Source organism: Salmo salar, chromosome 27, assembly GCF_965601325.2.
Source record: "Salmo salar chromosome 27, fSalSal1, whole genome shotgun sequence".
NCBI classification, from domain to species: domain Eukaryota; kingdom Metazoa; phylum Chordata; class Actinopteri; order Salmoniformes; family Salmonidae; genus Salmo; species Salmo salar.
Window position 1 is genome coordinate 25,374,241 of NC_138317.1, and position 13,906 is coordinate 25,388,146.

Consider the following 13,906-nt stretch of genomic DNA (forward strand, 5'->3'; position numbering starts at 1 on the left):
GATAAGAGCGTCTGCTAAATGACTAAAATGTAAAAAATGTAAAATGTTGTTCAGGGGCAGAAGGACAGATTTGTACCTTGTCAGCTCGGGGATTCGAACTTGCAACCTTTCGGTTACTAGTCCAACGCTCTAACGGTCTGATGGCCTTGAGATATAAACTGTTTTTCAGTCTCTTGGTCACAGCTTTGATGCACCTGTACTGACCTCACCTTCTGGATGAATGCGGGGTGAACAGGCAGTGGCTCAGGTGGTTGTTGTCCTTGATTATCTTTTTGACCTTTCTGTGACATCGGGTGCTGTAGGTGTCCTGGAGGGCAGGTAGTTTGCCCTCGATGACGCAATGGGCAGACTGCACCACCCTCTGGAGAGCCGTGTGGTTGTGGGCGGTGCAGTTACCATACCAGGTGGCGATACAGCCCGACAGGATGCTCTCAATTGTGCATCTAAAAGTCTGAGGGTTTAAGGTGCCAAGCCAAATTTCTTCAGCCTCCTGAGGTTCCGGGGATCCGACCCAGGCGATAGTCATTTAGTTCAGTTACCATCGTTTTCTTGGGTACAGGAACAATGGTGAACATCTTGAAGCAAGTGGGGACAGCAGACTGGGATAGAGAGAAATTGAATATGTCCGTAAACACACCAGCCAGATGGTCTGCGCATGCTCTGAAGATACGGCTAGGGATGCCGTCTGGGCCGGCAGCCTTGCGAGGGTTAACACGCTTAAATATTCAAGTCGGTCATGGAGAAGGAGAGCTCACAGTCCTTGGTAGCGGGTCATGTCGGTGGCACTGTGTTATCCTCAAAGTAGGCGAAGAAGGTGTTTAGCTTGTCTGGAAGCAAGACGTCAGTGTCCACGACTTGACTGGTTTTCCCTTTGTAGTCCGTTATTGTCTGTAGACCCTGCCACATACGTCTCGTGTCTGAGCCGTTGAATTGCAACTCCACTTTGTCTCTCTACTGACATATTGCCTTAACCTCTTACATCTAGACGTTCCGCTAGAGGAACACCTGCTCCAATATCCAATGATAGGCGTGGCGCGAATTACAAATTCCTCAAAAATCCCAAAACTTCCATTTTTCAAACATATGACTATTTTCACCATTTTAAAGACAAGACTCTCCTTTATCTAACCACACTGTCCGATTTCAAAAAGGCTTTACAGCGAAAGCAAAACATTAGATTATGTCAGCAGAGTACCCAGCCAGAAATAATCAGACACCCATTTTTCAAGCTAGCATATAATGTCACAAAAAACAAAACCACAGCTAAATGCAGCACTAACCTTTGATGATCTTCATCAGATGACACGCCTAGGACATTGTTATACAATACATGCATGTTTTGTTCAATCAAGTTCATATTTATATCAAAAACCAGCTTTTTACATTAGCATGTGACGTTCAGAACTAGCATTCCCACCGAACACTTCCGGTGAATTTACTAAATTACTCACAATAAACGTTCACAAAAAGCATAACAATTATTTTAAGAATTATAGATACAGAACTCCTTTATGCAATCGAGGTGTCCGATTTTAAAATAGCTTTTCGGTGAAAGCACATTTTGCAATATTCTGAGTAGATAGCTCGCCATCACAGGCTAGCTATTTTGACACCCACCAAGTTTGACCCTCACCAAACTCAGATTTACTATAAGAAAAATTGGATTACCTTTCCTGTTCTTCGTCAGAATGCACTCCCAGGACTTCTACTTCAATAACAAATGTTGGTTTGGTTCCAAATAATCCATAGTTATATCCAAATAGCGGCGTTTTGTTCGTGCGTTCAAGACACTATCCAAGGGTGACGAAGGGTTACGCGCCCGACGCGTTTCGTGACAAAAAAATTCTAAATATTCCATTACTGTACTTCGAAGCATGTCAACCGCTGTTTAAAATCAATTTTTATACTATTTTTCTCGTAAAAAAGCGATAATATTCTGACCGGGAGTCGTTGTTTTCGTTCAAAGACGAAAGAATAAAAACATGGAGTCGCCTCGCGCACGCGCCTCCAGTCTCTGTTCTCTGATCGACCACTATCTAAATGCGCTAGTGTTTTTCAGCCAGGGCCTGCAAAGCCACCATTCAGCTTTTTGCCGCCTTCTGAGAGCCTATGGGAGCCGTAGGAAGTGTCACGTTACAGCAGAGATCCCCTGTTTTGGATAGAGATGATCAAGAAGGCCAAGAAATGGTCAGACAGGGTACTTCCTGTACAGAATCTTCTCAGGTTTTGGCCTGCCAAATGAGTTCTGTTATACTCACAGACACCATTCAAACAGTTTTAGAAACTTTGGAGTGTTTTCTATCCAAAGCTAATAATTATATGCATATTCTAGTTTCTGGGCAGGAGTAATAATCAGATTAAATCAGGTACGTTTTTTTATCCGGCCGTGAAAATACTGCCCCCTATCCATAACAGGTTAAGGAGGGAATAACTACACAGTTTGTATTCGGCCATATTCCCAGTCACCTTGGTTAAATGTGGTGATTCACGCTTTCAGTTTTACCCGAATGCTGCCGTATATTACGGTTTCTGGTTAGGGTAGGTTTTAATGGTCACAGTGGGTACAACATCTCCTATGCACTTCCTGATAAACTCACTCACTGTATCCGTGTATTTGTCGATGTTATTCTTAGAGGCTACCCTGAACATATCCCAGTCCGCGTGATCAAAACAATCTTGAAGTGTGGATTCCGATTTGGTGAGACCAGCCTTGAATAGTTCTTAGCACAGGTACTTCCTATTTTTCAGTTTCTGCCTATAGGAAGGGAGGAGCAAAATGGAGTCATGATCAGATTTGCCGACGGGAGGGTGGGAGAGGGCCTTATAGGCACTTTGAAAAGCTGAGTAGCGGTGGTCTGTTTTCTCAGAGCGAGTGCAACTATCAATGTGTTGGTAGAGCTTCGGTAGTGTTTTCCTCAAATTTGCTTTGTTAAAATCCCCAGCTACAATAAATGCGACCTCACTATATGTGGTTTCCAGTTTGCATAAAGTCCAGTGAAGTTCTTTTGAGGGCCGTCATGGTATCGGCTTGAGGGGGAATATACACGGTTGTGACTATAACCGAAGATAATTATCAGCATTTGATTGAGGTATTCTAGGTCGGGTGAACAAAAGTACTTGAGTTTCTGTATGTTATCACAATCACACCGTGGGTGGTTAATCATGAAACATACACCCCTGCCTGCCTTCTTCCCAGAGATGTCTTTATTCCTGTCTGGGCGATATACTGAGAACCCAACTAGCTGTACAGTCTCAGACAGTATATCCCGAGAGAGCCATGTTTCCGTGAACATTAGCGAGTAATATTCTGGAAGTGGTGGGTGGTGTGCCCGCTTCCTGAGTCGGACTAGAAGTCCACTCCGATCACCTCTTCTCCGCCGGCGGTGTTTTGGATCAGCCTCTGGAATCCGTTCAATTGCCCTGGGGGGTACGAACAAAGGATCCAATTCGGGAAAGTCGTATTCCCGGTCCTAATGCTGGTGAGTTACTGCCACTCTGATATCCGAAAGTTCTTTCCGGCTGTATGTAATAACACCAACAATTTCCTGGGCTAATAATGTAAGAAATAACACACACCAAAAAAATGAACATACTGTGAAGTTGCTTAGGAGCTAGAAGTAGAGCTGCCCTATCTATCTGTCATGCCAGGCTATATTATGCCAGGCTATATTATGCTAGGTTATAGGGATGTGCATCTCTCCTTACAAGCACGATTCGATACGCATCTAGATACATGTGCTCCAATATGATACAGGAACAATACTTTTTGTTTGAAACGATTCGGTGTGATTTGATTAGTTGAATGGATCGGCGCAATTTATGTTTCTGTCCCCCCCACCTTTTATCTGAAATACTCATCACCCACTGATCTAACTTGTCAGATAGCAGATTTTTTTTTTAAACATTTTGCTAGTAATATGTCAATATTTATCTTTTAGAAATTAGCTATGACACACATAGCTAATTAATATAACAGTTTTGGATTTCACCCCGTTTCAAAAGCAAATGGTTTCGACCAAGAGCTGCTCTCTTCTCCCATTCCGACCAGTGCGGCTCGGGAAAATTATTGCTGTCCTTGTTATGAAATTACACCTTTACCCTTTTCATGTAAAAATGACCAAATGCAGTGACTGTTTAAAGCAGAGCTAAACTCATATTTTGTACGGTGGACCTGGCAATCGAAAACCACCAATCAGCAGTTAGCTGTGCAGTCAGCAAAATGTGAGTTGTCCACTCCGGTAGCCCGGCACGTCTCCACCGGTAAAACAACATTTTCTACAGTGCATTTGGTATCAATGACCCAAAAAACTACATTGGTTGTCCCTCATGTAGCCCTTTGCACTTGCACCCGTATACATGTTGAAAATGGCAGATTTGAACTCTGATAAGCACTTAAATTGGAATGCTGTACACTTCACATTTCCATATCATAAAACTCATGCTATATACAGTGTTAACTTTCATGATCACTATGTTTGATGTACAGTTACAAGATGGCATGACGTTATATTCTGGGTCGTCCTGAACAGAATGAGCCTATGTTTGTTGTATTGTGAAGGAAATGCACTCATGACTCCATTCTATTGCACCAAAATTACAATCTGCTTCTCTAAATTGCCTAGTGAAAGCCTAACACTGTAAGATCATATTTTATCATTTAGCAAGTCATGTTGGAAATTGAACAAGCTTTCAAATTATACCCATCTGACCCAGATTGTGATTTATAATGGACCGTTTTTGTATTGCTTAACAGTAATTGTGTAAAGGCGAAGATGCAGGGCTATGTTCCAAACAACACAACTACAAGTGTTCTTGCTCTAGTTCCTCAACAGCACAGCTAGGAGAGCTAAAAAAAACACCTTCTAGTTGAAGACTCTTCTTTGAGTCATAAAAGTGCATTGAAATGACTTAGGAACTGTGCACACATTGGAGATGTGTGTGTGTGTGTGTGTGTGTGGCCACTTGGAAACACCAGTTAGACCTCTCACTCAAACCCTTGTCATTTTTGTTGTCTTATGTTGCAACTACCCAAAATTATGTTACTGAATGTATCCAGAGTATTTTCAGATTTCGTTATCAACAAATATGACAAAGTACAGTAAGTGTAAAATCAACATTCTAATGTTTTGGATGCAGTCTTGTGTCAGGTGAACTGTTGTGTTTTCACCTTTGTCTAATAATTTTCCCATTATCTCCAAACTGTTCAATTTTTTTAATGGCTATATTGCATATACTTCCCATATTTCTTCTGTAAGAAACATTTCCATTTAGCCCTATCCATACGGTATAGGACAATTCCCACGAGTGTAAGGAGTTAATAAAGTCTGTTGTAAAATGGCTTTCGCAATATGAAAAACATCTGAATGTTGAAGGTGCCATGCAGATGTAGCCTACCAATATTAGAACAGGGTTAGAGTAGGCCTACCTCTCATTGGCTCGTGCAGCTGCATCTCTCGCGCTGTGCACACAGTTGTTATCTGACTTGTAGAGCAATGTTTGCAGAGTAAGGCAGAAACAATTGAGTTAAAAGTGTTGGTGAACCTGCAATTCGTAACGTTTGAATCAGTTTTCTTACCGATGTATGCTTCATTTGGATCGGTGTGGGCTCCCACGGACTGATACACTTGCCTAGAGGCATATTTAGCTGGTTTAGTGACTTGAAGACTTCGGTATGATAACAGTAGAGAATGATCGACTTCGGTATGTTGACTGTAGGGGATGATAGACTTCAGTGTGTTTTAAAAATGTTAATGTAACCTTTTATTTAACTAGGCAAGTCAGTTAACAACATATTCTTATTTACAATGACGGCCTAGGAACAGTGCCTTATTCAGGGGCAGAATGACAGATTTTTACCTTGTCAGATCGGGGATTCGATCCAGAAACCTTTCGGTTACTGGCCCAACGCTCTAACCACTACCTGCCACCCCATGTTGAATGTTGGGGATGATAGAGACTTCGGTATGTTTTTTATTTGAATGTAACCTTTTAAGTATGACTGTAGATGAATGATTGACTGTAGAGGATGATGGTTCCAGTCAGTCAGACAGCAGCTCTAGTTTCACTTCTGACTCTGTAACAGGCCACTATGTTTAGATGCTGTATCACCTTACCTGCATAGTTGTGTGTGTGTGTGTGTGTGTGTGTGTGTGTGTGTGTGTGTGTGTGTGTGTGTGCGCGCTCATTAGGAATGTAAAGCATGTCAATGTCTCATTACACCATAACACCCTATAATAAGAACCATATTTACCCCCTCTCTTTTTATGTAATGTAGGTTTGTTCTCTTTTTCTCTCTCTCCCCCCATTGGTCACCCCGTCCTATACATGAACCCCAGCATCACATGGCCTTGTGTCCCAGACTGTCCCCAGGGTGTGTGGTTAGAGAACAAACGGTCAGACCCTAACTGTGTATGGTGGGGGACCCATTTCTTGTCTCCAATTGATCTAAGCCTTTCTGTGTGTGGTTTTGGTGTCCCACTTTCTAGATTTAACATATGCGAGGCAGTGACCGTGTTCCCAGTGCTCCAGAGTCAGCAGACTCAGGCCTACACATGCGCACACACACTCAGAGCCTAGGGACACCTTAGAACATGGTAGAGGAAACATTTTAGTGGAAGGCTGGAGTCTTCTGTTATATTCCAATGGTTTCTTAATGTCCCTCTGACATACACTAGCTCTCTCTCTGCTCTGGACAGCATCCTAACTATCTCTAGTCTACTGTAGCTTGAGGAACTTGAAACTCTCAACCCTGCTGCACCACAGCCCCATTGATGGGAATGGGGGATGTGTTTGGCCCTCCTTTTCCTGTAGTCCACAATCGTCTCTTTTTGTCTTGCTCACGTTGAGGGAGAGGTTGTTGTCCTGGCACCACACTGCCAGGTCTCTGACCCCCCTATAGGATGTCTCATCGTCGTAGGTGATCAGGCCTACCACTATTGTGTCGTCAGCCAACTTAATGATGGTGTTGGAGTTGTGCTTGGCCATGCAGTCGTGGGTGAACAAGGAGTACAGGAGGGCACTAAGCACACACCCCTGAGGGGCCCCTGTGTTCAGGATCAGCGTGACAGATGTTGTTGCTCACCCTTACCACATGGGGGCGGCCCGTCAGGAAGTCCAGGATCCAGTTGCAGAGGGAGGTGTTTAATCCCAGGGTCCTTAGCTTATTGATGAGCTTTGTGGGCACTAGCGTATTGAACGCTGAGCTGTAGTCGATGAATAGCATTCTCACATAGGTGTTCCTTTTGTCCAGGTGGGAAAGGGCAGTGCCCGTCTGGTAGGCTCGCGTCACTGATCACTTCATGGCTGGGTTTCCCTTTTGTAGTCTGTAATAGTTTGCAAGCCCTGCCACATCCGACGAACGTCAGAGCTGGTGTAGTATGTTTCTATCTTTGTCCTGTATTGAAGCTTTGCCTGTTTGATGGTTCGTCTGAGGGCATAGCTGGATTTCTTATAAGAGCTGTCACACCTTGAAAGAGGCAGCTCTAGCCTTTAGCTCAGTGCGGATGTTGCCTGTATTCCATGGCTTCTGGTTGGAATATGTACGTACGGTCACTGTTGAGACGACGTCATCTATGCACTTATTGATGAAGCCGGTGACTGATGTGGTAAACTCCTCAATGCCATTTAATGAATCCAGGAACATATTCCAGTCTGTGCTAGCAAAACAGTTGTGTAGTGTAGCATCCGCATCATCTGACCACTTCCGTATTGAGCGAGTCACTGGTACTTCCTGCTTCAATTTTTGCTTGTAAGCAGGAATCAGGAGGATAGAATTATGGTCAGATTTGCCAAATGGAGGGCGAGGGAGAGCTTTGTACGTGTGTCTGTCTGTGGAGTAAAGGTGGTCTCGTTTTAAAAAAAATCCCCTCTGGTTGCACATTTAACATGCTGCTAGAAATTAGGTCAAATGGATTTAAGTTTGCCTGCATTAAAGTCCCCGGGCCACTAGGAGTGCCGCTTCTGGATGAGCATCTTCTTGTTTGCTTATGGCCTTATACATCTCGTTGAGTGTGGTTTTAGTGCCAGCATCGGTTTGTGGTGGTAAATAGACCGCTTCGAAAAATAGTGTGGTCTACAGTTTATCATGAGGTAAGCTACCTCAGGCGAGACAGACCTCAAGACTTCCTTAATATTAGACATTGTGCACCAGCTGTTATTGACAAATACACAAACCACCAACCTTCATCTTACCGGACGCAGCTGTTCTGTCCTGCCGATGCAGCTAACTGTATATCCATGTTGTCGTTCAACCATGACTCTGTGAAACATAAGATATGACAGTTTTTAATGTCCTGTTGATAGGATAGTCTGGAAGGGAGCTCATCCCGTTTATTCTCCAGTGATTGCACATTGGCCAATAGAGCGCATGGTAAAGGCGGGTTACTCACTCACCGACAAATTCTCGCAAGGCACCCGGATTTGCACCCCCTGTATCTCTGTCTTCATGCGAATAACGGGGATTTGGGAGTAGCTCTCCCTGTGCTCAGGACAGCATCCAAGTTATCTCTAGTCTACAGTGACATCTATTGGTAAGAGCAAGATTTGCAGCATGTGTCTCCTTTTTGCTGTTTTAAATACACCTATCTCTCTCCCTCTCCACCCCGTCTTTACGCGTCTGTCTGTCTGTCTGTCTGTCTGTCTGTCTGTCTGTCTGTCTGTCTGTCTGTCTGTCTGTCTGTCTGTCTGTCTGTGTCGCTCTCTGTCTGTCTGTGTCGCTCTCTGTCTGTCTGTCTGTGTCGCTCTCTGTCTGTGTCGCTCTCTGTCTGTGTCGCTGTCTGTCTGTGTCGCTGTCTGTCTGTTTCGCTGTCTGTCTGTGTCTCTGTCTGTCTGTCTGTCTGTCTGTCTGTCTGTCTGTCTGTCTGTCTGTCTGTCTGTCTGTCTGTCTGTCTGTCTGTCTGTCTGTCTGTCTGTGTCTCTGTCTGTCTGTCTGTGTCGCTCTCTGTCTGTGTCTGTCTGTCTGTCTCTCTGTCTGTGTCGCTCTCTGTCTGTCTGTCTGTCTGTCTGTCTGTCTGTCTGTCTGTCTGTCTGTCTGTCTGTCTGTCTGTCTGTCTGTCTGTCTGTCTGTCTGTCTGTCTGTCTGTCTGTCTGTCTGTCTGTGTCGCTCTCTGTCTGTCTGTCTGTCTGTCTGTCTGTCTGTCTGTCTGTCTGTCTGTCTGTCTGTCTGTCTGTCTGTCTGTCTGTCTGTCTGTCTGTCTGTCTGTGTCTCTGTCTGTCTGTGTCTCTGTCTGTCTGTGTCTCTGTCTGTCTGTCTGTGTCGCTCTCTGTCTGTCTGTCTGTGTCGCTCTCTGTCTGTCTGTCTGTGTCTGTCTGTCTGTCTCTCTGTCTGTGTCGCTCTCTGTCTGTCTGTCTGTCTGTCTGTGTCGCTCTCTGTCTGTCTGTGTCGCTCTCTGTCTGTCTGTCTGTGTCGCTCTCTGTCTGTCTGTCTGTCTGTGTCGCTCTCTGTCTGTCTGTCTGTCTGTCTGTCTGTCTGTCTGTCTGTCTGTCTGTCTGTCTGTCTGTCTGTCTGTCTGTGTCGCTCTCTGTCTGTCTCTGTCTCTCTCTGTCTGTTTCGCTGTCTGTCTGTTTCGCTGTCTGTCTGTTTCGCTGTCTGTCTGTGTCGCTGTCTGTCTGTGTCGCTGTCTGTCTGTCTGTCTGTCTGTCTGTGTCGCTGTCTGTCTGTCTGTCTGTCTGTCTGTCTGTCTGTCTGTCTGTCTGTCTGTCTGTCGCTGCGTCTGTGTCGCTCTCTGTCTGTGTCTGTCTGTCTGTCTCTCTGTCTGTGTCGCTCTCTGTCTGTCTGTCTGTCTGTCTGTCTGTCTGTCTGTCTGTCTGTCTGTCTGTCTGTCTGTCTGTCTGTGTCGCTCTCTGTCTGTGTCGCTCTCTGTCTCTCTCTGTCTGTTTCGCTGTCTGTCTGTGTCGCTGTCTGTCTGTGTCGCTGTCTGTCTGTGTCGCTGTCTGTCGCTGTCTGTCTCTGTCTGTCTGTCTGTCTGTCTGTCTGTCTGTCTGTCTGTCTGTCTGTCTGTCTGTCTGTCTGTCTGTCTGTCTGTCTGTGTCTCTGTCTGTCTGTGTCTCTGTCTGTCTGTGTCTCTGTCTGTCTGTCTGTGTCGCTCTCTGTCTGTCTGTCTGTGTCGCTCTCTGTCTGTCTGTCTGTCTGTCTGTCTGTCTGTCTGTCTGTCTGTCTGTCTGTGTCTGTCTGTCTGTCTCTCTGTCTGTGTCGCTCTCTGTCTGTCTGTCTGTCTGTCTGTCTGTCTGTCTGTCTGTCTGTGTCGCTCTCTGTCTGTCTGTGTCGCTCTCTGTCTGTCTGTCTGTGTCGCTCTCTGTCTGTCTGTCTGTCTGTGTCGCTCTCTGTCTGTCTGTGTCGCTCTCTGTCTGTCTGTCTGCGTCGCTCTCTGTCTGTCTGTCTGTCTGCGTCGCTCTCTGTCTGTCTGTCTGCGTCGCTCTCTGTCTGTCTGTGTCGCTCTCTGTCTGTCTGTTTGTGTCGCTCTCTGTCTGTCTGTCTGTCTGTCTGTCTGTCTGTCTGTCTGTCTGTCTGTCTGTCTGTCTGTCTGTCTGTCTGTCTGTCTGTCTGTGTCGCTCTCTGTCTGTCTGTCTGTCTGTCTGTCTGTCTGTCTGTCTGTCTGTCTGTCTGTCTGTCTGTCTGTCTGTGTCGCTCTCTCTCTGTCTGTCTGTGTCGCTCTCTGTCTGTCTGTCGCTCTCTGTCTGTCTGTGTCGCTCTCTGTCTGTCTGTGTCGCTCTCTGTCTGTCTGTGTCGCTCTCTGTCTGTGTCGCTCTCTGTCTGTGTCGCTCTCTGTCTGTGTCGCTCTCTGTCTCTGCTCTCTGTCTCTCTGTTGCTCTCTGTCTCTGCTCTGTCTCTCTGTGTAGATGATGTGGATCTGGAGGCGTTGGTGAATGACATGAACTCCTCTCTGGAGAGTCTCTACTCCAGCTGCAATACCCACACAGAGACGGCCCCGCTGCTGCACAACAGCCACGTGCACACCCCTCATCACGGGCACGCTCCTCATCGGTGCGTCCCTCGCTCCCAGCGCCCTACGCCCCCTATTCCCCCCTCCTGCCCCCAAGAGAGGCTGTGTCGCTCTCAGCCCGTACACATCAACGCCTTTAGGTAACTATGTCTCTATCTCACACACACACACACACACACACACACACACACACACACACACACACACACACACACACACACACACACACACAGTATCTCTGTCTTTCTATGAGTAAATGTAAATCTGTGGTTGTGATTGAGGTGTCTTTTATTTTTGTGGAACTCTGTCTCCCTCTACAGGAGGCTCCAGGAGGAGCAGCAGCAGCAGCAGTGTCGTCCCTCCTCTCTCCCTGCCGTCATCAACCCCTTCCCTGAACTCTGCACCCCCACTGGCTCTCCCATCCTCAGCCTCATACACACCACAGACAACCATGTAAGCGCACACACACACACACAGACTGAGTGACTTTTGAGTGCGAGTGCATGTCTGTTGTTTCTGAATCAGCTGACTGGACTGTAATGTCCTGGCATAATGTTGTGTTTGGCCGTAGACCTGCCTTTCTTATGTTACTCAACAGTTCACGCTGGGTTATCGTGTGTGTGTGTGTGTGTGTGTGTGTGTGTGTGTGTGTGTGTGTGTGTGTGTGTGTGTGTGTGGTGTGTGATTCATTCTGGTATGATGGTCATTAATCACACACACACACCCATTTGGCGCCAGACAGGTGACCGGAAAGATTTCAATTGATCTGACGTTTGAGAAATGTATCCATATGTATTGGGTGCGTAACCCATTAGGCCATCCTCCCACGCAGTCAGCTCCATCAGTAAACCAGGGATATTGGTCAAATGAGCCACATTTGTGTCCTTAAACAGCCTATATTTAATTACAAAACGCTATTCCTTGTGTTTCGATCTGTAGCATATGCAAAAATGTGTACCCTATTTTATTGGTTTTTGCTTTCCTAAAACACTAATTGTCCACCTCACGGTTCAGCTGTTGGAGATTTGAACACCAAATGCATAACGGCATTGCATCCGTTGGCCTATAGGCTTAAGCGTCCACTGTATGATATTAATATTTAAAAGATAAATGGGAAGAAAGAGAAGCTTAGGCCTAGCCCCAGAGAGAGAGAGAGAGATGCCGGTGGCATGATACGACACGAACATGCATTTTTTTCATGTCAGACAGGCTGCTGCGTCTGTCAGACAGATTTACAGAAGGTGGTTAATTCATAAATGTTCTATTAGAATTTGTTATAAAGATAAGCATTATATTGTTAGATTACAGGAGTAACTCTGGTAGGCCTAAAACATCCTTCCTCATCTCAAGTTCAGCTGTCGGAATCAGTTGGAGCACCAGTGCGCCCAGTCGTCATATCATAGGCCTTCAGTATAGTAGGCTAATAGCCACACCACACCAAACCTTCACAAATGTTTCTAAACTTTTATTAAGGTAATATCTAAAGTAAGTCAAGCCATTGTTTATAGGAAAAATACGAGTAGGATATTATATTGTGGCAAACACAACATTACAGTTAACTTAATAAAATGTCTCAACAGAATGAAACAAAACATATTTTGCATATTTAAAGAACTGGTTTAGATTAATTAAAAGGCCTACAATAATAACAGTGACATATAATAATCATAAAACTAATGATTATAAATACAAATAAATAAATAAGAATGGCCAGGTGCAAAGTAGCATGCATTTGGCCGCACCATTCTTCTCATCTTTGTCCACTACAATAGTTCAACTCCTCCACACGGAGGACATTCCCCTTGTAGCAGGGCTCCAGACTAACAGACTTGTGCCACTAAGTTTTTCAGTTGGTGGCACCAGCCCATGATTTGGTCGTACCAATTTTTTTTTTGTGGGATCATGCAGTAGAAAAAAATTGTGGGCCTATCAAGTTATTCACAATGAGGTGACCAAGAACCCGATGGTCACTCTGACAGAGCTCCAGCGTTCCACTGTGGAGATGGTTGTCCTTCTGGAAGGTTCTCCCATCTCTGCAGCACTCCACCAATCAGGCCTTTATGGTAGAGTAGCCAGACGGAAGCCACGCCTCAGTACATGACAGCCCACTTGTAGTTTGCCAAAGGGTGCCTAAAGGACTCTGACTCTTAGAAACAAGATTCTCTGGTCTGATGAAACCAAGAATGAACTCTATGGCCTGAATGACAAGCGTCATGTCTGGATGAAATCTGGCACCATCCCTACGGTGAAGCATGGTCGTGGAAGCATCATGCTGTGGGATGTTTTTCAGCGGCAGGGACTGGGAGACTAGTCAGGATCGAGGGAAAGAGGAACGGAGCAAAGTACAGAGAGATCCTTGATGAAAACCTGCTCCAGAATGCTCAGGTCCTCAGACTGGGGTGAAGGTTCACCTTCCAACAGGACAAAGACCCTAAGCATTCAGCCAAAACAACGCAGGAGTGGCTTCGGGACAAGTCTCTGAATGTCCTTGAGTGGCCCAGCCAGAGCCCGGACTTGAACCTTATCGAACATCTCTGGAGAGACCTGAAAATATCTGTGCAGCAACACTCCCCATCCAACCTGACAGAACTTGGATCTGCAGAGAAGAATGGGAGAAACCATTTTAGAATAAGGCTGTAACGTAACAAAATTTGGATAAATCAAGGGGTCTGAATACTTTCCGAAATAACTGTATTTGGGGCTAATTCACCACCTGAGTAAGATGGAAACTTAACACATTAGCTAGATTGCTAACTCTAAATATAATATCCACTCATAGTAGCCATGTATTAATCTAAAAGTTCATTTCATTTCCAGTTGTAGCCTACTGTTCAATGAGGCCTATGCACTCGCAATGGTCAATGTGCTTTTCACGCACTCCATATCTGAAAGCCAGATCAAATATCTTTTTTAAATAGTTGCTGTTGAGTTTGAAATTGAGAGCTGAGACATCAAAAGTATACCTT

General features: G+C 45.2%; 1 protein-coding gene across 1 annotated transcript in view; it reads left to right on the forward strand.

Moving 5' to 3' along the window:
• The window catches only part of LOC106588785 (growth factor receptor-bound protein 10), a 57,546-nt gene that overhangs the window by 11,306 nt on the left and 32,334 nt on the right, over positions 1 to 13,906 (forward strand). The window contains exons 4-5 of the mRNA XM_014178196.3: positions 10,837 to 11,080; positions 11,261 to 11,393. Coding sequence (XP_014033671.1) covers positions 10,837 to 11,080; positions 11,261 to 11,393 — 377 coding nt within the window. The remainder of the gene's footprint in view (positions 1 to 10,836; positions 11,081 to 11,260; positions 11,394 to 13,906) is intronic.